Here is a 23,403-nt window from a genome sequence, read left to right as displayed (position 1 = left end):
CGTCAGTCCAATAATGTTTACCGTCTGCACATCCCGAAGTCTTGCATTGCCTTTTCGAAATCTAAGCGCCCCACTGAGGGATGATGAGAGCTGCGAGTCAACGGCATTGGGATCATATAGCTATGATCTGACTGATGCCTGCGCTGGATATGACTTTGAGCCTTGTCCCCCTTTATTTTTCTCCGTGCAAGCTCAAAGTTTTGGAGAGGTCTCGTGCACAGACCCAGAATGCCAAACGCCCGACGAAGCTCAATATGTCATCAGCTTAAATAATCTCGGCTGTAATAGTGCAATGACTCACCAGTTGGTAGAGCCATTGGTATTATCAGCTTTTTTAATTATATCCCTAGGTCTCACTTAGGGGCTCTTTTTTTCTTAAACCTTTTTCCAGTAAAACATTTGTTTTTTTAGCTGGCATTAATTAAATATTTAACTGGTACAAATTTAAGAAGAGCTTTTAATTGAGCTTTTAATTAAAGCTTATTTATTGTTTTTTTCCCTATTAAATGTTGAAAAAATACCATATGAAAATTACAAAAATTTTACTTGAAAAACAGAACAAAAATACTGCAAAAAAAACGTAAACCATAAAAACAAAAAAAAAAAACGTTTGGCATTTTTTTTTGGTTATTTTAGGTTAAAAACTTGGCTAATTTTCAAATTTTACATGTATTTTACACAAATTAAATGTACAATTTTCCAATTTAACATGTATTCTACACATGTAGAATGTAATGTAATGTCAAATTAAATGTACAACTTGCAGCGTTGCCACTCCGTCGATCTAGTAGTGTAGGGAGCGCCACTTAAGCCGTTGAGATTTGAATTTGATTTTGAATTAAAAGAATCTCCTAGAACTAAAGTGTCACATGGAAACGTGAAATACGCTAAGTAAATATGAATAAAATTTATATATATAAATACGTTATTTGGTACCTATAACATATTTGTGTACAATCACTAACCATACAGTATATACAGTTGTATGGTTAGTGGTACAATGTAAAATATCTACATGTAGAAAACAGTGGCGCCGCAGCTTGGCACAAAACGGCAAAAAGGCATACCTCGCAGGACTACCGCTGCCGAGGGCGCCGTAAATATCCTTTGGGACTTTGGGACATCTAGATTGTTATAATCTTGGGACATCTAGAGTGTTATAAAACCGGTGTGGGTGTCCTAAAAATGTGAAAAAGTGCTCGGAACGATAGAAAAACTTCACGCTCTTCTTTTTTATAGCTTGTGCATTCAATAGGTGCCAGGAATAAAAGCCACAATAAATGGAAGCCGTAAGGCGACAAGTCACTTTAATTTACAGTCATTTCCATTTACATTTTCCAGTAGCAGTCGGGGCTGTCGTCCTGCAGCCACTGCAAAATTTTTAATAATCTAAAGATCTTTGGACTTCCACACTACCGACTAGCATTCAACAGCTAGAAGTGTGCACGGAAAAACAAAAAACAAAAAAATCATCAATTTTCAATTTTATTTTTGGCTTTCAGATGTAATTCCTGTCAGGACATGTTGACAACCCCCGCAAGTAGGCAACGGTTTTGCTATTGTTGCTTTGGCAGCAAACCAAATTTTGGGGCACAAAAGCCGCTTCGCTTTGTTACAGACTGCAGGAGTAAGGAGGAGTTTTTGTGGGGCTTTGTAATCTTTGTAATCAAGCAAAAGGATGCACAGCCAGAATTGTTGGTGGTCTGCGAGTAGAGTGCAAGGCAAGTAAAGAAAAGAGGGGTGTGCCTAATCGAATATGTTTAAATGGGTTTACAAAAAAACTACTATATAATTCTTATCTTTATATTCTATACAGACCAAACTGTCAACTAATCTATATTTTCCACTTATTTTTTCTTGTACATTTAAATATATCTAAAAAAAACTAAGCCTCCCAGTCTTCCATGCACAGACTGGATGCAACACCCTAAACATTAAACCAAATCGCTCAGGGTTCATGCACATGTCAAGTGTTGCATTTACCCCTCTACAAATTTTAAAATATATGCACGAACCGAAAATCAAAATGTCAGGCAACCAATTGGCATCATCCCTGACCCCTGTCCAGGAGCAACTTTGAGTGACGCCTCCTCGCCTTGGTGGTTGCATTGTGTGCTGGGCAAGGGAAGGGCGAGTGGGAATGGGTTTCCATGTAAGGGTATTATTAAAACTGGTTTCTTGTCGGTTATTAAATGACCTCAGGTCAATTTAAATGATGCGTAAAATTAAAAAAGGTGAAAGCTTGAGTACAAATTAGTCAACACTATTGTAAGTGTCCTTTAATGTACCTATTGTCGCAATTTGTAGCAGTGGTCAGCCCAAGCAGAAGGGGTCAGCACTGAAAACTCGTAGTTTGTTTGTTTTCGCTGTCACGCGTGCCATGATGTTTGGAAACCCATAAACTGGACAATGAGCATTATCCAGGATTAACCGGTTCGTTCATAAATTTCCCCTTTCCTACAACCAATCATTAAACGTTGAAGCCCCGTGGAAAAGTCATTGAAACGTAAACGCAAACATACTCAAGGGGGAGACGAAGAGGGCACGCTCTAACTTCGGAATTCACTGACCTGACAAATGTTCGAAAATTTACTTTTAAATTTTGGGGGAAACTCTGTTTTTGGGTATGGCAGGCTTCTGATGAAACCCTATATAGCCCTGGGAGTTAAACAAAATAACAGATATGCAATGTAAATTAGGACCCTCCCCATACTTGACCTGAAGTACGTAAATTCCTCTAGAAAAAAGATTTAAAAAAAGTACGATATAAAAAATGAAAAACTTTTTGTAATGTTTTTTTCTTGTTTCTGTTTGTAAACTCTATTGCTGTTCACGCATTTGTTTTTGTTGATTGCAGAGCTTTCTATTTATATTCATTTATTTTACCAGTTTTTCGATATACCTATATATTTTATTTTACCAGTTTTTAGATATACCTATATATTTATGTTTATTTAAATTTATTTCATTTTAATGCTAACTAAGAACACGTTAATGAAAATGCAACGTAGAGTGATGATAAATGATAGAGGAAAACGTTGAAGTTGGTGTGAAAATGAAAACAGTATTATGAAATTATATCTTCAGATTGACGAGGCCTCAAGGCAGACGGTAAATTGCAGGAAAGACTGTTAATTTTTTAGTATTTCGCGAGGATTTGCTTCTCACACAAAATGTATAAAATGGTGTTTTAATCGAGCGCAACATTTACTGCAACAGTAACACAAGACAAACTTTTCTCTTCCCTGACGTAAAAAGTTTTCCGTTTAGCAGGGCGTGGGCGGTTTTCGTATATATACTGTGGTTTGTGTGAAGGATGTTGGAAATTCAGCTCAGAGTTATTTAACTTGCTATTAACTTATTCGTGTATGAAAATAAAAAATATCGAAATTTACTTTCACACTTACAAGCAGTGTTTAAAAATCGACTTTGGTAAAATGTTTTGGTTAAAAAACCGAATACATGTTTCTGCATATTCACTTAACACGAATAGAAAATATTTTTGCCATGTACCGTCTGTCCATTTGGTTGTCAGGCCATTCAGGCAAACAAACTTAATCAAATCTGTCAGGAAAACCGCAGCCCAGCTCAACTCATTTTACTTTAGCTGGCGTCTGACAAATGTCGCCCCGAGTTACAAAAGCTCGAGTTTCTATATGCACTTCTCTTGCGTCTTGAAGCGGTCCTACACTTACAATACATGCTCGGCTAAGCCAACCGGCTGTGACCGCAAAGCAGACCCACCGAGCTGCTTTCTCCCCTCCTACATATCTGCCGTCGAGAATGTGTCTAAGAAAATATTATTGCTGACTGTGCATAGAAAGTTGATGAAATACTTTAATAACATGCGATATAGAACTAGAGGCTGAGTCGCATATCAGTGTCCTGACAGGCGGGCACAGGACACAGTACATGGGACAAAGCCAGGAAGACCGCAAATCAAACTGACTGCAAAAGTTTCTTGGCCCCAAGCAATGGGTAACATGTGATAAGTTTATTGTCTTACCGCATGACGCACACACTCACGTTCCAAACCAAATGGAAGTGAAAAAGGACCAAGGACCAATATCACATTTCATATCAGAAAATATGCTTTCTTGGTAAATAAATTAAGTTGTCTCGCCCACAAATATTAATTGCCTAATTAGCATATGCGTCTGGCGTGACCGGAGACTCCAAAATCCTTTTTTGACCTGAATGGGCATGGAGACGAAACCGTCAAGGACGAAGCTCAGTGACATTCTGAAAAGAGGAGTGCTTCGGGCAGTTTCATAATAAATGGCAGGGGCTAAGCTCACATGTTGACTGGGCAGGACACGTGACTTTGTTTGCTCCAAAGTTTGCCATTCATACTCGTATATTATATGTAATTTGACCCGGGAAACCTGGGATTTATTTGGATGGAAGAGGGAAGAAAAGCTCGGCAGCTGATATTAGCGATGATGTTAAATAGCCAAAAAATTGACTGTTTTCACTGTACTGTATTTTCAGATACAGATCCAACACTTGAAGCTGTAGCATTTGGTTAGCGTTTTATCTTTATGTCCATTCTTTCCCTTTGTTCAAAAGTATAAAAAACACAACTCGTACATGCAACGCATCATACGAATACAAGAACATCACTGTCGGAATTGGGGGTTGTTAACCATTTCGGGTCCTTAATTATTGTATTTCCTGCTTTGTTCTTTGGGTATTGTTTCCAGCACACATTTTTTTTTGTGTCTTGGAGATGCTTTAAATGTGGGCTATCGATTTTTTTTCATTGAAATATGACATGCTCATAAATATGAATACGTTTTTAAAGCAACCCACGGAATCATCCAAATAATTTTTCCTTAAAGTATTAATAAAGTAGTATTAAATAATAGTAGGTAATAAAGGCCGGAATCATTTGAAAACTCTTAGGTTAAGTAAAATATATCTGCAAATTAATACGTATTTAGATATTTTAAATGAGGTTTTAAGATATTTTTACGGCTTTCCACAATCATATGTAAGCATGAATTAAGCACCTACCACCTACACTCTGAAGTGATATCTTTATTTCATAATGATGCTTGTAAAATGTATGTATATTGTACGACGGACGGTAATGAAAGGGGGTAGGGTACTTGGAAGAATTTTGAAAGGCAGAAATATCACATTTTGTTTAATTTTTTCAAGCAGGCCAAAACTCGTGTGCAAAAAGTTTGGCAGTTTTCGCAAGGAGCGAGAAGTAGCCAGTAACTGAAACTTTTCGGTGAATACACACTCACATGGTACAATGCCTATACTCGTACATATTTTGCAGATGCTAACCCTTTGAGAATTATTTAGTGGAAGCAGAGTAACAAACACTCATAACAATTTCATTAACTGCAAACGAAGCACAAGAGGATATAAGGATCCTCCATGAAGACAGAGCACCGTATCCTCGCGTTTTAATTGCAGATACCAAGGAAACCGCAAGCTAACAATCCATTAACTTTTTGCCACTCCACTGGAAAAACTAAAGGGCATCCCAAGGCAGTTGTTTTTTCACTGTAAAGAGGAAGGGGATCGCTTTTTTCGCGCTTTTTTCTCAAAGAGTTCACATTGCAGCTGTAGTACCTCTTCATCATCAGCAGCAGCAGGAGCAAACGGAGCTGCAAATGATGAAGGATACAGAAGGATGCTGTCTCAGACATACACACACATACTATACAAGGCTTAAATAAGTTTTTGCCTGCTTTTTCCACTTCAGGCAAGACAAGTTTTTCCACTTTTTCAGTTTTTAAATGCAATTTTTTTGCGTTTGTTTTGACTTGTTTCTTAAAGTTTAAAACAGGGCAATGGCAAACACTTTAGCAGTTAGCTCTAAGAAATAATACACAACAATCACAGCTGCTGGGAATACTGCATGGGACCTTTTTGTTATTAACCATAATCTAAATTTTCTTCTTTCCCTGCATCATCTGATTCGGTTTCGGCTTTGGCTCACCATATACGGATGAGCAAATAGGCAATGCTGTCACGGTCAACAACCCCAGTTACCCCTTTTTGTCTTGTTTTTTAGTTTCATCCCGCCTTGGAGATTTGTAACCGAGCAGCTGTTCACCAAGCGACTGAAACGAAGAGCGATGGGACCATGCTGCAAAGAGAGTATGGCAGGGGGATCAGTGAAAACAGAGAAATTCGAATATTTAATAAGGCATACCACAACGATCCTTCGCTTGACGAGGCTTTGACATGACATAACAGATGATCCCAAACAGGATGCTGTGTGCGTGCCTTAAAATTCAAATATTCTCGTAAATTAAATGGGGGAATGCCTTCTTTTATCCAATTTCCAAAATAGCGATAAGCATCTAATAAAACTTTGGCACACACGCGCACATGTCCTTGACCACAAGACGTTAGGATACGAGCACCCAACCAGTGGGCTGTAATTAATGAAGTGTTGACCGAGTCAAAATTAATGCAGAACTTTGGCATGCCTCTGTAAGAAAACGGACCCGAAAGTAAAAACCCTTTTCTGGGGCAACACATGTGTGACGGGCGAAGGGTTTTGATTGTGGCAGAGGATGGCTGTGGTTCGCAGTCCAGTACGTGTGCTAAGTGGCATGTGGTCAAATGGGCACAAGTTTCGGGTCCATGGTCAAGAATAGTTTCAATTTACGCCTTATGAGAAAACATTCATCAAACGTGCTCCAGAAATGTGAAATGTCAAAAATTCGGGCACACACCCCCGCAATGCCTCCTCTGCAGCTGTTAGTGCAACCCTTATCGAGGGCGAAATGGGTTAACTGTCCGGTTTGTGAGTTTGAGCGGGCGGGTGTGAGTGTCCGGTTTTGGAATAATTAATCACAGACTCACATGCGATTTGTAAAGTTAATTGCCGTGGCGAAAGCTCATACTAGAGGAGAAGGGTTCGATGCGGTTTGTAGCTTATGAAGGGGATTGGGGTGAAAGATGTCTGTGTATGCCTAAGTGCTCGCCGTGTCTCAAATTACTGACAGTTTAGCACATATTCCAACTGGACGTTGCTTGAGCATTTATTATTCATTTCCTGCCCTTAATCCACCCGAAACTCCTCTACATACATCTACTCGGTCCATGTGCCAGAGCCAACATTTTCCACTGACAACGACAGCGTCGTTGAGTGTACCTGGCTTCTATCTTGGTTTGACTTGACTGCAGTGTTTGCTGACGGTCCTGAGGTGCTTTGCTGCTACAACAGTAACCAGTTATTTTTCTTATACTCCGGCTATGACCAGGACCTGCTTTGCTTAAAAAGGTGTCATGAAAAATGCATGGCCAGGCACGGCATTGAGGTGCTAAGGTGAAAAGATAAAATCAGTTAAGAGTGCGGCACATGGCTAGATAAGTGTTACTTCTTGTATGAAAAACTTTGTACCAGTCTACTTCCCAAAAAGACCAAAATAAAATAACTTGCACCCAAAATAAATCAAAATTTAATTCCAACAAATTTAAAGAGCCTAAACAGAACAGCAATGGCAAAGTTGAGAAGCCATTTATTGATTTTATTATACGAATGCGAAACTTTTGTCAACATGGTAGGACAAACACAAAGCAGGCTTGCCCAACGGCATGACAATTCAAAAGATGTGTGGGGAAATAGTTCAGACTTCTAATTTGATTTGGAAAATAGTTCGGTAAGCATCACATGACAAACCCCTTAAAGGAATGAGTACCGAGTGTATGTAGCTTTTGTCTATTTATGATAACTGTGAAGTCCCAGATCGGCCTAGATTATCATCTGTCCAAACCTATATAGAATGTCAAATTTAGCCAAGGTGTGCTGTGTAAGAGACAGTACTTGTATAAACATATGTACATACATAAAGCCCTATAATATAATATATTTAAACGAAATTGAGTTCCAAAATTAGTTGCATGGCGCCTTACGTTATTGTTATATTATAATTATGGACGATAAAAATATAATTACCAACAATTTCTCTCATTAAACTTGAACTTTAATAGGCCGCACGCAATGTTGACCCATGCAGGCATAAATAAATAGAAAACACAACGAATTTCACACGAATATTCATAAATTAATCAAAAATATTGTTTGTCCGTTCAGCCCTCCAATACGGAATGAGAGGAGGGAGCAAAAGGTCGCCGCCCACACGCGACAATTGACCCTTTTGTTAATTAAATTTCAGAGACAATGGAAGGACATTTCGTGTGTGTGCCATGATGATATGCAAACAAGCAAACAAATTGGTAAGAAGATGGGGAAACTGTTTGCCCAGCTAATACGAAATGTATCGCCTGCCCCGATATCCATCGCATGGCCCTCCATTTAAATATATGCAATAAACGATAGTGTGGCTGGTGGCTACTGGTGACCAAAAACACAACGAAATATGTCCCATAAATTCACGGCTGAATTTAAGAAAAAAGGGTTGACGTTGACAGAGACTCGGCGTGTAGTGACACCCTCCAGTTTCAGCCCTCCAACTGGAAGCTAACATTGATATCCTGATACGTATATAGATAGAGCAGAAGGATATGGATTTCCTGCATATGATGTTTATTCTGGTGTCTATTAGACCACATAAATTATTAAGGCGCATACAAAATGTGCATGTAGTTTATTAGCACTTGAGGACTTGGACTCGGGTCTCGAACTCAAACTCGAACTCTTGCGTGTGCCCTTTTGATGTCCTTTGCATGTTTGCTCCTCTCGCCAAATGTACCCATTTCTCTATTTGTATTAATTTACATACGACACGCAGTCTCGCACTTTGGCCATCATCTATGAGTAAAGAGAAAGGACGAGGATGTCATTCGGCCTAATGGCCTGACATTTATGATATATGCGTGCGTCCAAATGTTGGTCCGCTTTCAATTAGTTTAGGATAAGTTTTATGCAAATGGTGTGTCTGAGTGCCTTAGGGCGGGATAAAACTATCTAAAAAATGTATTTGAAAAAATATTTTCTTTTAGGCTTCTGGAGTAGAAAGGCAATTATGTATAATCTAAGCCCCAACGCTGCATGTTTTTGTCTTAGCAGTGTTTCTTCGCGTTAGTTTCAAACACACGCATACATACATCCCTTAGCAATGCCCATCCCGAGCTGTAATTCTAGAAATAAATATATATACAATTCAGCAAATATGTATAATTGTGTCAATCAGCATAAATTAAAGTCAACAAAAGTCAAAAGCAAGTAGAAATAATATTATTAGATAAATGATATCAAGGCTTCTTTAGATGCGGCCGGCAAACGAAACACCAAAGACCAAAATCAAATCAACGGCCAACTCGGAGAGTGAACAGGCGGGTGGGTGCTTCGCCATCAAGAAAACTGAGAAGGACATCACTATCGCCATCGCCATAAACGAGTGCCGGACATCGCCCGAAACTCCCACTGACAAAGTCTTGGCAATAATTCAACTTATCACCGGCGGATATTAGAATGGAAAGCCCAAAGGACAACACATCCGGGGTCCGGACAACCTCGAGGGCGCGTCAATAAAAACACATTCAAATGTTGCAGTTTGAAATTTCGCCCTGATGCCATTTTACGAGTACGGAAAGGTGTTGACGCTTATCAAAGCCAAGTGGGCCAGTATCTTGAGCGCTAAGTGAAGCTCGCGCACTTCACCATCAAACTTTTTTGTCACTTCTTTGAATTTGGAGTTTGCATCTTGAAATCTCGTGTCCAACCCCAAACTCTTATTCAAAATGGAAATCCTTTAAAAAAGCTAACAAGAAACTCACCCCGTCTGGGAGCGAACCTTCTATTTACATTCGTTTACTTCGATCTGTGTTTTAGCTTTTCCTCTTTGGCTGTTGTGTGCTTTGGAGCATCCTTTAAAGTGCCAAGGTGCCGGTTTGTAAATATTTTCCTTGAACAAACTTGACATTTTTGTGGGGCCAGAGCACAAATGTGGGAGATTGGGGTGTGGGAACAAATTAAAGCTCACATAAAAACTTACAGAATCAATAATTCAGGCTTTGACTATCATGTTCTTATGCATACGAGTAAACGAGTATTTTAAGGATTTGAAAGTACTACCCCCATTTAAAGCAGCATTAATATAAAATTCACATTGCAGGATCGGAAAGGTTAACAAGAAAAGAATTTTGCAATTTTAATTTCTGCTCAGTAAACACCAAATGGATGGCAATAAAAAATATAGGAAATTGTAATTCGAATTTTATAGCAGCAATTAGACCGACCTCCTCGAATAAAAATCATAAAACATTTCAAATGTCTGGTAGAAAGAGTTTTGGGAGAACTCAAATCATTCAGCTTTCAAAAACAGCTTTCCGGACATGCCGTTTAGAATTGAATGCTGTTGAAACCGCTGAGGCCAACGAAAGAAGGGTCTCTACCGAATACCACCCTGAACTCCATGAATAATCTAAAAAGTCATATGGCATATTTCGTTGCATAAAAGCAGTTCTGTAGTATTTTTTGAATTTTATTTGGTGGTTTGCAGATACTTCCATCTCTGCGTTTGTATGAATCTTCATCTGTGTAATTCTATAATGTATTTTTTCCGCCTTTCTTTTAGATATTTTACCTAAATTACAAGCTGGACTCCAACACCAGATCAGCTCTGAATAGCTGTTCAATAATGCAAACCAATTCTGACCTATTTTAATGATTCGCTACAGCTATAAAAATTTCACCTCCTACGGTTTCTGAACTTAACAGTCTACTTGTGCATAATCACAGTTCTAATCTATATTCTAATTACTCTGTGGTTCGACTATAAAAACTACACCTCAGAATTTTGAAAATATCAGTCTTCTGTCTCGTTCGCATAGCATTGAGTCTCCAGTTCTGCTATGGCGCGACAATCGGTAAGCCACTTTCAAAATAGTTTACTGTTCCATGCAGTACTACTACTTACTATAATGCCTGGTCAACTGGTTATTTTCAGATACTCTTCCTGTGGCTGGCCTTGGTTGCCATTGAGACCTCTAGTGCTATTGTTAACGAGTTAGCCCAGCAGGCTGAAAATGCAGTTCAGGGCCTGGCAGACATTCACTTGGCACCTTTGCGCTATCTAGACGTACTTTTCGGCACCAACCATGGGGTAGTTCCATCTCACTATACAGCGGCCAAAGCTGCTGCCTATCGTCCGTACAGTAGGATCTCTGCTGGCGTAGGTCAAGGAAGTGATTTGATTACCATTATCAAGAACCCACGCTCCCCTTATAGTTACGGAATTCCAGGTTATGATTATCCCACATATCTCAAGCCTTTTTATCGGAAAGGCATCCGTATTGGAGCTGGTGGAGTTCTTATTGGCCCTAATGGACTACCTCTGGCACCGAACGGCCTACCTATTGGACCGGATGGGCTACCTATTTCACCTTTCGGTCCAGACGGTCTCCCCTTCGGACCTTTGGGTCCAAACGGTTATCCGTATCTACCCTTCGTTCCAAGCATTGGTCATCGGCATACCATTAAGGGTCCTAGCGGTCCTTTGGGTGGAGGTGTTGGGACCAATCGCGACGGGAACCATGTTCCAGGGACACCCACTAATGGTGGTTGGTTTGGCAACGGGGGTTTCCTTGGCACAGGACTCTTTGGCAGTAAGGGACTTTTAGGCACAGGATTCTTAAGCAATAGAGGTTTGAACCTTGGGCCCTTGGCCCCATTCCTTAACCCATTAGGACTCCCAATACCAAACATATTCCCAAACCCATTTGGAAACATATTCGGGGCTTTGGGCAACTTGTTTGGCCTCAGCCCATCAGTAGGTCCGACTGCAAGACCAGGCGGTGTGACTGCATCGGCAAGCGGAGGCGTAGCAGTAGCACGAGTAAGACATCCACTAGCCCTTCCCGGCGTCCAAGGAAGCATCACTCTCGATGTTCAACCACCAACGGGATTATTGGGACTGATACACCCCTGGCTGAATGTGTTCGGTTAGAAAGAGGATTCATGCCGCACCCACCACCGTAACGAACAATTGATTGAATATTGCAATGAAAACGGCTCCGATGGTTTTACGCTTAGGATTAATATTTTAGTATTAAGAAATGACAAGTGTCTGGGTTAAATTAACATTTGTCTTGGCCAAGCTTTGTAATTGTAATACCCAATAATAAAATTAAGAAGCATTCCAAATCCAAGGTGATTATTTTGAACAAAAAACGAACGTTTTATACAAGACAAACATCGACCATCGGTCTATCGGTTTTTAATTCAGCTAAACAAAATTAAGCGAATAAATGCTTAATCGCCCTATTTTAAAAGTCCAATATTGGAGGGAAGAATACCACAGAACTACAAGCTGCGCCCCAGAGAAATCGGTCAAAATCCGATCCTTAGAGTAGAAGTTTTTTAGAACTTCATACAAGTCGGACTCTCAAAGCATTGGATCACGAAGTCCAGAAATATTAAAAAGACTTGGAGAACAACAAAACAATTTTTTTTTTTTTGTGTGCATACGATAGACAGAGGAAATAGCAAACGACCTTACAAACATCACATACATCTGTAAGAGTACATTATACACATATACGTATGTCAGAATGCTAAAACAAATTAAATGGTATATTCCAATTCTATGTATACGATATAAAGGTATTTGCTAAGGCTATCGGAAAGGTTCAGAAAGACTGTTCAGAGAATACTTACCATAAAAGCAAAAAAGCCAGCGGACATAGTTATGCGGACTCGTCTCGCCAAACATAAAGGTAACAAAAGTCTGAAAATAAGACATGAAAGTTCTTTAGATAATATATTTATACCCACCAAAAGTGGGATATGTGGTAAGTGGAGGTGCACGCAGAGGGAAACGTTCCGACCCCAAAGATAACACAGCCAAGCCGAGCTAATGCCGTCGCCGCCGCGCCGCGCCGTCCGCCGTCTGAGAGCGCCGGACGGACATAGGCTGGAAACCAAATTTGGTTTCCAGACTCATGTGATCGACGACAGGATCCCCCCCCCGCCCGCACAGGACGAAAACGGGGCGAGATACGTAAGGATCGTAGGAGCCCACACCAGATTGCGACGAATCAGACGGATCATATATAGCTAGATGGAAATTTTCAGTGCTTCCCCCCCCCCCGGCCACGACAATAAACTCATTCCCGACCGCGGGGCCCGGGGGGAGGCGAGGGGTTGGTGGAGGGTGTTTTTCTCTCAAGTATCGCGTGGGTTGTGTCGCGCTCACCCCCGTTATAAAATGTAGATGAGAATCTAAGCCAATTTAGGCATTCTAAAGTTTTATGGAAATCGTTGAAAAGCTCGACAGGAAATATTGAAGTGTGGAATACTACGAATGATCTTTTCTCTTAAAAGGTTTACGATTCACATTATACACGCAATATGTATTTTAATAAAAATTACAATATACATATGAGTTATTTTGTATATAAACGCTAGCTGGAAAATCAGTTGCGGAATTATCTTCGAAGTAAAAATTCTAAAATGAGGCGTCTGTTGGTAAGTTGACATCCCCAAATATTGCATCCAGCTATATATTTTCTTCCCAGGTGCTTGTCCTAACATTGGCTTTGCTGACTGGCAGTGCTTTTGGCTCTCTTGCATTTTGGCAGGCTTTGCTTGGAGGAGGCTCTTTTGGTTCAGCCGGATCTAGTGCGAACAGTGAATCCAATGCCATAGGCTCAGATGGTTTGAGCGGAGGAGTCAGCTTTGGTCTAGGCATCCCACGAAAACAAGTGCAGTTTGGCGTTGGCTACTCACGTTAACTCCCCGACTTTGTCGCGGAATCTCTAGCAGTTGCTTTGAGCTGTGGTTAGTTATGGATATGTGTATGAAAATGCAAATAAAATAAAATAATTACTCAATGCAAACTGAAAATGGTAAACTATTTAATAAGGGAGGTTATTTTTTTAAGGTGAACATTGCCGAGAAATTCTTAAATTGTTTCCATGGTCGGGGAACACTCCGAGCGTGTGTCGAACTCGGATGTCCCGCGCTCATGTCTATTACATCAGCCAGGGTCGTTGCCCGTTATGCCGTAACATTTTCTGTCAAAAATTTGTATCTACATATGTATATTGTATAATATACATACGTACATACATATATGTAAGTCAGCCGGCTACTGTTAAATCTGGAAGAACTTTAGCAACAAAGCAAATAAACAAGCAGACATAAAAATGTATGCTGACTGCCTAGTCATAGGATTTCAAAAGTCTGATTCAAATTTGCCTAGTCATAGGATTTCAAAAGTCTGATTCAAATTTGATCGAAATTTAGTGCTAGGGTTCATGAACAAAAAAATATTACCCATTTCAAGCACAGGTACGAGTACTAAACCCTGGAACGTTTGCATTTCAATGGTTTCATAACTTCTATGCGATATTTTTCTGTGTGAAATGGTAATACGACTATTAATATCGTAGCGAATCAACTTATCTAGAATTTAGAACTCTGCAAAAGGTTAACTACTTAAATTATCATATTTTCAATATGCATTTAAATCTGAATGATAAGAATTCGTTTCTATATAAACGCTAGCTGAGCTTCCTCGGGTCATCAGTTCGGGAACTGTCTACCAAGAAGACTCTCGAGTTAAGTTTCTAAAATGATGCGTCCGTTGGTAAGAACACATCCCTAAATATATATTTCATTGAAATTTAGCCACCTATTAATATTATTGTATTCCCAGGTGCTGGTCCTAACATTGGCTTTGTTGACTGGCAGTGCCTTTGCCTCTCTGGCATTTTGGCAGGCTTTGCTGGGAGGAGGAGCTGGAGCTGCATCCGCCTCAAGCTCTAAAGCGGTATCCAATTCCTATACCTTAAACACTCCCGGTATAGGCGGTGGCATAGGCGGTGGTTTATCTTTAGGTTTGCCCCAAAAACAATTTCAGGTTGGGATTGGCTACTCATGATTTTCGCGATTTGGTCGCGAAACTCTTTAGCAGTGCCAGTGCACCAGTGTGGTTAGGTTTTTTTATATAAAATGGATTTATGTATGGATATTAAAATACAATAATTACTTAATGCAAACTGTAAATGATAACGAGTTTATAATGGAGCAAGTTCTTTGATTTAGGGTAGTGCTAAAACGTAATTGAAAGACGTCACAGAGGGTAAAACTAAAGACAAGATGCGTAACGATCATATGTTTCAATTGCCATATACATATATATAGCAATTTTTCGGCAAGCGACGAATTCTCGCCATCTCGCTCGCACAAATTTTAGAGCGTAAAAATCTAAAAATAGAATGCGCTTGCATGTGTGAATGCATATGTGTGCGTGACTTGAGCACAGCAAACGACTTTCGAGACGCATTCGGGCTTCACGAAAATTTTCTTATTGACACGACGCACGCTGAATACCCTAATGACAATTACTAGTATGTGAAGTCATGTTAGAAATAGTTGATGTAGTCGTCGGATGCCGCTGCATGCATACAAGAGAGCGGCTGGCCCTAGACTAGGGCCTAGAGCGCTCTCTTTCTGGCTTTTAAACAACATTTCGTATGGTGTTACGAATCTTATTGTTATATTGTCTTTGGTAAAACGTCAGGAGGTTCGATTTATAAGACCGAAGGAATTCCTGAAATGCAGCAGTTGACTAGCGAATTTATAATGAGCCCTCTCCCCTTCCTACGGATCCACCATTTTACGGTTTGAGACTCCAAGATGAAAGGCTTACGGACGCCACCATGAATGCGTAATGACGGAGTTCTCCTTTCGATGATAAGAAACGACAAAGGGTAAAAATTGACACATTAAATGTAAGATGCCCGTTGGTGTCCATTTTAATTTCTGGCCACATAAACCGCCAACACGCGCCATTCACGTCTACATCCTTTCGCAATGCCGCTACACACTTCTTTACCCCCTGGTTTCTAGGTATTGTCACCCTCTTCCACTCATTGCTTTGTTCACCCACTTCGTTAGTTATGTAAATGACTTTGTTAAGTCTTTCCATTGTTGTTTCGTCCTCTGCTTTGGCTCCCAAAGATAACTCTCTCGGCAATCTGGCAACGCTGTTATCACAAAACACACACACACACACTCACTCACGCATGTTTTCGCTTTTCGAGTAGGCACAGATTTTAACCCTTTGAAAGCATTACCACCCCAAAACGAAGAATCCCTTTGACTGCCCATCTATATACTTTCCTATGTACAAAAGAGGGGAAATTTTCTCGAAATTACGCATGAAAGTTGCGTACATAGACCTGTACATACAATATCTGTGTATGTACCTCGACTTGTGTGGTATTTGTTTTCGTAGTATTCTTTCTATTTTCCATTTATGGCAGCATTTTCTTCACAGGTACCATTTTCGGTAAAAAAATTGAGCTATGTGCAAGTTCCATCTCTCCATAGGTCCTGGAGAAAGCCCAACAGCTTCTGGCCTGTAAAACTTCTCTCGTTAAGGAATTACTCGTATTTGTCTCTTTTGGTATGGTACACTCATATTTTCCGTTTTCTCATCATCCGCCTGAAGCGTGAATCCGCTCCGTAAATTCCCGCCCCACATTTTCCCTAAGTTAAAATTTAAAAGAAATTAAACCCCAAGGACAGCGTCTCTGTCTCTGCTCATGCTGTCTCCTTGTATTTTTCTATATTCTGCTTTGATTAACATTCGCTGCTGGATGCTGAATGGAGGCGGCAGTCTTCCACCATCTTCCAGCTAAAACCGAGGGTTTTAATTACTTTTGGGGGTAGTTTTTGAATTTACTTTCTCTTTTTTTTTTCGACAGACAGAGCGGAAGACAGTCGCGGCACAAAACTTAAAGTAATAGGACTTTTCTATACATCATAGGGATATGATCTCAAAAATTATCCCTTATGCTCACACGCCTTTGCTTTGCCAGAGGTAAAGTCTTTCTCCTGGCGACAAAAAAAGCCTCTAAGCATGTCCTATTCAATTATCTTTTTCTATCTATTCACATTGTACAATCTGTATGGAAGACGTTGCGGGGAAGTAAAATTCAATCTGCTTTTCTCTATTGTATGGTGGCATACTCGTATTCCCTGGGGTTTATTTTGCCACGGATTTAACCACTTGTCCATGATATTTCAATTTTTTTTGCTCGTTGACCACATAAAACCGGAAATAACTTAATTGACCTCGGGGAATGGACGAAGATGGGGGAAAACATGGGTGGATATCATTACAAATCGCATCAACTGACCAAAGCCTTAAGTGATTTGTATCCATATCTGTTGCGCCGGGTTACGGGCAACAAGGAGGGTCGTCCCCTGGTCAATCGAGCCCATGTCGGGCCCTCCCTTTTATTGTTCCGTATCTCCCCTGTGTGTATATTGGCCTGTTTGTGCTTGCTTTTGGGCTGCCGAGGGGCTGCTCAGGGATGGTCAGTCGGTTGGTCAGTCGGTTGTCGTGTCTGCAGTGTTGCGTGTGTGCTGTGTAAACAAATCAATTACTGACGCTAAATGCATTTCGTGAATTTGAATTTTAAATAAGATATGTTCCCTTTGTTCTTGTTGGGCTTTATGGTCAGCTTTGTTCACACCTCTTTATGTCCGAGGGGTCACTCATGTTTGATTGTCATTTAAATGGATTTTGAAATGGCTGAATGGGCTGGTCATTTGAAGGCTTAACAGCCAAGTGACAGGGTGAAGCTAATTATAATTATCAAGCTAATTAAGCCACTTCAATTGTCATGTGATGTTCACACCTTCACAGCCACTTCACATTTACTTGTCCTACAATTAATCTCTTATCTTAATCCTCATTCATTATTCATTATCATCATTTGCCTAATCAAAGGCAGGCCTCCTATGGCAGCAGTGATTGCCACATGTAATGCATATCCCACTTGTACTTGCATCTCTTCTCACTTGCACGGCCCTTTCCCTTGCCTGCTGTTCGCTTTTATTCCACACCACTTGACTAAAGGCTGACTCGCATTCAAAGCATTTAAGTGCGAAATAATTCTCCACTCCTCTTGCTGTGTGCAGTAGCGCCTCTGCGGACTGCATCCTTGCAACCTTACATCCTTGCTGCCTAAATAGTCCTTTATTACAGTCAACTGCGAGTCAAACGAAGTGCAACAGTCAACGTGCTGGTGCATATGCATTTCAATGCAACGTAAAAGGTCTGCCCTTGTCCGTGTCCCTGGCCATAATCCCACACCAAGTTCGCTTCTCGTCGTGTTGCACATGCGGTGCAGCCGCAACCCCAGTCTCTCTCTGTCTCTTAGCTGCAGTAAAACCTCTGCTTGCATTATCCTTTACAATTTGTTTTCTCTTTGTTTTGTTTTGACTTTTTCATTGTGCACTTGAATGCTTTTCAGCCTGCCGCAACAGAATGCATAGAGAGGGGTGCATATGGAGGAGTGCATCACACATCCTTTTTCAGTTTTCGCACTTGGATTTGAGGAGGTGGATAAGCAACACCATGGGTCTCCGTCACACAGGTGCAGACAGGGGGGTACAGCTTTAAATCTTTTTCAGACCTATTTTATTAGCTGCTAGTGTGGAATTTATAAATATAGTACATAAATAAATAAATTAGTCCAGTCGTGCCAGTTAGCCAATCATCTTTTCTGCTAAACTGCGAACAACATTCTCATCATAGTCCTCAATATCGTCATCGCCATCGTCGATGTCCACCCCATTTGGTCTCGTCGGATAGCTCTGCTCTGGTGGGACGATCTTGACGCCGTGATCGCCAAACAAAAGACAATCAAAGTTCCTGAAAGTGCACAGAGGATATTGGATGCAGTAGACTGTATTGATTCTCTTATTATTCCTTCTCACCTCTCGAACAATTCAAAGCCCTGAAACTCCCCGGACATGTACATGCAGACGTGCATGTTACGACCCACAAACCAAATGTCATGGAACTGAATGCAAGCCCTGGCAAAGTTGAATCGTGGCGGTCTGAAGCACATCGGCGGCGGATTCTGTCCAGAAACTTTCTGACGGAACCAAATGTTGTTGTTAACGCGCATGCGCAACTCGAAAGAAAACTCATCCGGACGGTAGGCCACTTCTGTGCAGCTGTTCATGCCGATCACCGAGAGGAAACCTTAAGACGATTTGGTATTACACTTTACACTATACGGGGCACTGGATAGTTTCATAGTTTCCGTAAATCTGTCGACTTACCCGCACAGCATTTGCATAGCCCAGTGTCACAGCTACAGGGTATGCGATTCACGAGATTGTTTAGTGTTATATTGGGCAAACTAAGTTGTCTCGACTCCTCCTCATGGGCGAGCAGGTTAAGACGATGGTTGAGCAAGCCCAATTGTAGAGCAGCATCGTATGCTAGGTCGTCGGCAGGAGCCTGAAGTGGCACTAAGGTGGGGCGTAGTATGAGAGAAGTGTAACACGGTGTACGGGTTTCGATACGGCGGCTACTTGGCTGGCTACATTGAGACTTCTAGACAGTTTAAGATTTAATCTACCTTATTTTCCCAACCATCGGCATATTAGTAAATACAAACAGGATCAGAAATTCTGCGTTTCTTAAAGTAACTATATTTAATTGCACCAACTAACATCCGTTTTATATTGAGATTAGTAGCTCAAGTAGCTTAACAATACGAAGCTAACAAAAAGTAACACAAAACGTAAACAGACGGGAGGAAACAACCAACCAAATTTGCCTAATCATCTTCGACCAACTTCCGCATGTCCAACAGTTCCGCGTCAAGACAGCAGGCTGACGAAGGCAGCAGCACAACACAAGAGCAGCCGCAGTCAGCGCATAACAGTTTAAACTATTAACCTTGACTGCAGCCAACGCCACAGAGCCAACAAAACCAGTCGTCTGAGCAAAAAGAAATGAAAAGGTTTTTGATGTCAATGAAACCAACGAAACAACCAGCCGCCGCTCAAACGAGCTGGGTAGTAAGTGCGAGAGCGAAGTGGTCAAGATCATGGACAGCAGAGAGACAACAGCGATGAGAGTCTCAGTGGCTGCTCTCTTTAGGATGAGTTGCCAAAATGACTGAAAAAAATACATATGAATGTAAGCGAGTTTGTGTACAAATGTACGTATGTTTCTTGGCTTGGTGCAAATCAGTTTCAAATTAGCTCTGCCTTAAAGGCAGAGAATAAATTTAATTATGCGATAAGACAATCAGAAGAAACACTCCCCCTGTCTGGGGAATTCTTTAGTGATAGGATGTGAATTTGTATTATGCGAATCCAAGGCTGGCATTGAATTGACGGCACGTTTCTGCTTGTAACTTGCGTGTGCAGCAATTGTAAAATATTTAATTGGCTTTGCAGTCTTAAAAGTTTACGGGTTGGTGGTTGACATTCAAATTGTTCGTAAATGTATGTAATACTATGTATATACGTGCTTCAGTTTAAATACCGAAAACCTAATTTTTTGACCACTAAAAAAACCACTGCTGCTGGAAAAGAAAATGATTAATTTATGCCTTTGTCCACTAAAAACACCATCCCATATATAACAACAAAAATGACATGTTTATTGTACGGTTTAAATAACACAGTGCCTCATATTAAATATCACAAATATTACGAGTGTTTAGATCGAACCACGATTACTTCACTACATAGTGATGCTCGTTATGTTCTCCAAATTCCTGAAACTTAAAGCTTTAGGTATTTACAAGCTTAAGATATTTACATATAGTATATACATAAACAGCTATATTTACATATAATCTCTTTATCTCTTAATGAAAATTCGTCAACCAGGGAAACTATGGTATACACATACTCCAGACACTTACGGTACTTTATGTTAGGCAAACATTTACAAAGCGATAAAATATCGGCATTGCAAATGGATTAATAAAGTTAATAGCCAAATAGTAGAAATAGGACGTAAAATAGGAGTTCTTTGTACTACCGGTATCCGATTTAGAAACGGCAAAAAGCGAGGCGGCGCACAGCAAGTAGAAAAACAAGCGGGGATGTGAGCTGGCAGCTGGCATCTTGAGGAAGACCAATATCAGGAAACGAAATTGAAATCAATCTGAATCGGAATGAAGGTTGCTGGTGACCTGCTTTGCAGTCGATGGTTTCACACGCTTTTGTATTTCGGTGTGTCTTTCGAATTTTTACGCTTTTTCTCTGGGCTTCTTGGGTGTGAATTTTTGGTTCGTTTCGATAATAAACAAAAATGTATTAAACTCCACTTGGGCACGCAACTTTCGCTCTCGTGCAAAAACCGACGAAAGTCTGTTAAACACCCAACTTCAATTAACTTTTATTTTCTATACTGCGTCGACTTGCGTATACTCGCATTTATATGTTTTTCACACTTGGCTCGGACTCTGATTTGGACTCAAGGCGCGGGCGCAGCTCCGTACGTGCTAATGGCCAAAATACAACTGGCCAAGAAAGCGGTAGCGCATGCGCATGCTAAGTTCAGAGCGGACCAGCAGACGGCAAGCGGTCGCACGGTCGTACGGTCGTACGATTGACCATCGACAGATCCAATACACACTCACACTCTTTAAAGCAGAGACGGGCCCCAGACGATAGCGATGAAGACAGTATCTGGCTTATACCCTACAAAGGGAGTTTGTTCAATTTAGTTACGTTTTAATCAAACACAAATAGTGCTGCAGATCCGATGGATTGACTCCAATCCATCTTAATAGTTTTAATAATGTGATACATAGAAGATTTAGTCCAACGATATATCCGTCCGCCCTTCAGGGTATCAACACTTCGTTCATCGAATTCTCTCTTATCATATTTAACTTTTAAGCAAGAGCAAAAACCAGTATTTTTATGCATACTCGTAGTTAAGTCTCCTGCTGCCTTCGTCGCTATTTTAAACTCTGTTATAATTTCTCTGAGAGCATCTTCGCGAGAGACTCGACTCTCACTTTTTACTGTGGGGTCGAGTAGGCAGTTTTTGGCTTGAAAAATGTACAACATTTTAATTAAGTTGTCACCTTAAACGGCGTCTCGATCTCGACGGGTCTTTCGAGGCTGTTGCACTTTTCGGAATCTGTTGGAGTGTCTATCGAATCTTATTAAGTGTTTGTTTACTATCTCCACGATTGTATTCGGCCTTAGGGGCCCGTTACCATTGTGTTAAGATGGGGCCTTCTGAGTCTTGATTCCACTTTAGTGCCGTATGTAAATAATTGGTTGGCCAGGCCAAAAGTTTTTATTGTAATAAGAAACGGCATGTCGGAAATAGCACACTTTCATTGCCCAAAGATATTTGCATCGCACTCGATACATGATCAGGTTTTCGCCCTCAAAGGCACATGTCTAGGATTGAATAGGATTGTCTCATGCTTTTCTGAAGATTTTTGTTATAACCTGTTTGCCGAATGATTGAGTGGAATTTAAATAGAACGCAGTGTTTTCTACTCCATATATCTGACGGCAAGACAATACACAAAACTCTACGAGTATAAATGTACATGTGTACGAGATTTGGATTTGGATGGAGTATTCGGATGTCCATTAAATTAAAGTTTGCTGTGGGTCCCTTTTTTCATTTCTCTATGTGTACTCTGGGTTAACTTTCGATTGGGGTGGCATTTTTGCATTCTACAATCATCCATTGCGTGACTGACTAGCGCCATCCAAAACCGTAAGACCAGGTAACGAGCCCAAGCCACGACCATATGATTATCTTTTGTGGTGCAATCGAAAATTGATTTGTGAAGCTGAAAAAGCGGCCACCCCGAACAGCAGCCACAGCATGACATTCAAAATTTTTTCTCAGTTTGGAAAATCTGCACGTAAATCATGTGAAATCAATTTCTCTTGCACAATTTTCCACTTTTGGCAAATATGTCAAAAAAGGCCCAGGGAGCACTACTCTACTCTGCGAAAAGTCGTGAGTAAACATTTGGTTAGACCATGCTCGTTTTTTTTGTTGCTTGGTAGCATCTTGTGGTCTAATAATAGCATGTTAACTCATAACATGCTATCAATCACTCAAAGTTCGGATCTGCTTACTGTGGGCGCTGTGGATATGGTGAACAAGAGTATTCGTTGGGGCGTAGCAGGCGGATAATTCGCATGTGAAAATTGGTAAATCGTTGTTTGGCCTATTGCTGTCTAGGTTGTATAGGCTGTCTAGGTTAGACTCGAACATGGAACATGCAACCGACTGCATGCATCATTCAGATATGCAGTTACTGAAGTGGAATATGATTTGTGAGGCTTTAATCGTACTCGTGGCGCCAGACTGGCAGTCAGTCCGTTGCAGACTGATAGTTTTCAACTACATTCCCAAACAATTTCTATCTTTACTGAATTGATTTACCCAGGAAACTCTATTTCAAAATATTCATTCTGTTCAATGTAGTGAATTAAATATAAAAATCGGGAAAAAAATCTCGCTCTTCAGCTTTCGCTCGTTTGCTTTTACTTTTTATTTATGCTCTCTGTTCTCTCTTGCTTATATCCTTCTGAACATTTTTTCCCTGTGAGGCAGTCGTATTTTGATGTGCCTTTAAGTATGCTTTGAGTACGCTATACAAAATTTGTATACAATTTTGTTGTTCATTTGTTTTTGCGCTCGCCAA

General features: G+C 40.5%; 3 protein-coding genes across 5 annotated transcripts in view; 1 reads left to right on the top strand and 2 right to left on the bottom strand.

Moving 5' to 3' along the window:
• The window catches only part of LOC111074466 (protein takeout), a 152,133-nt gene that overhangs the window by 41,086 nt on the left and 87,644 nt on the right, over positions 1-23,403 (bottom strand). Inside the window, exons 1-2 of one of the 2 annotated variants that reach the window (XM_022367260.2) lie at positions 20,751-20,778; positions 12,596-12,665 (exon numbers count right to left, since the gene is read on the bottom strand). In XM_022367260.2, the coding sequence (XP_022222952.2) occupies positions 12,596-12,650 (55 nt within the window). In that variant the 5' untranslated portion in view covers positions 12,651-12,665; positions 20,751-20,778. Of the gene's footprint in view, positions 1-12,595; positions 12,666-20,750; positions 20,779-23,403 lie in introns of those variants that run through there. The other variant, XM_041591817.1, reaches the window with a different exon arrangement.
• LOC111074463 (ejaculatory bulb-specific protein 1) lies at positions 10,699-12,082 on the top strand. Its single transcript, XM_022367254.2, has 2 exons — positions 10,699-10,806; positions 10,887-12,082. Exons 1-2 carry the CDS (start codon positions 10,792-10,794, stop codon positions 11,883-11,885), a joined length of 1,014 nt encoding a protein of 337 aa, XP_022222946.1. The 5' UTR covers positions 10,699-10,791; the 3' UTR covers positions 11,886-12,082.
• Positions 18,379-21,214, bottom strand: LOC111074471. 2 transcript variants are annotated; one of them, XM_022367267.2, is made up of 4 exons: positions 20,649-21,214; positions 19,028-19,219; positions 18,677-18,947; positions 18,379-18,611 (listed from the first exon to the last, which is right to left on the bottom strand). In XM_022367267.2, exons 1-4 carry the CDS (start codon positions 20,833-20,835, stop codon positions 18,446-18,448), a joined length of 816 nt encoding a protein of 271 aa, XP_022222959.1. In that variant the 5' UTR covers positions 20,836-21,214; the 3' UTR covers positions 18,379-18,445. The 2 variants fall into 2 exon arrangements, with proteins under 2 accessions (XP_022222959.1, XP_022222957.1); XM_022367265.2 differs by having other exon boundaries at positions 20,751-21,214.

This window comes from Drosophila obscura, unplaced genomic scaffold (genome assembly GCF_018151105.1).
Source record: "Drosophila obscura isolate BZ-5 IFL unplaced genomic scaffold, ASM1815110v1 contig_151, whole genome shotgun sequence".
In the NCBI taxonomy this organism is placed as follows: domain Eukaryota; kingdom Metazoa; phylum Arthropoda; class Insecta; order Diptera; family Drosophilidae; genus Drosophila; species Drosophila obscura.
The sequence above is the reverse complement of the archived record's forward strand: the minus strand, read 5'-3'. Positions and strand labels throughout refer to the sequence as shown.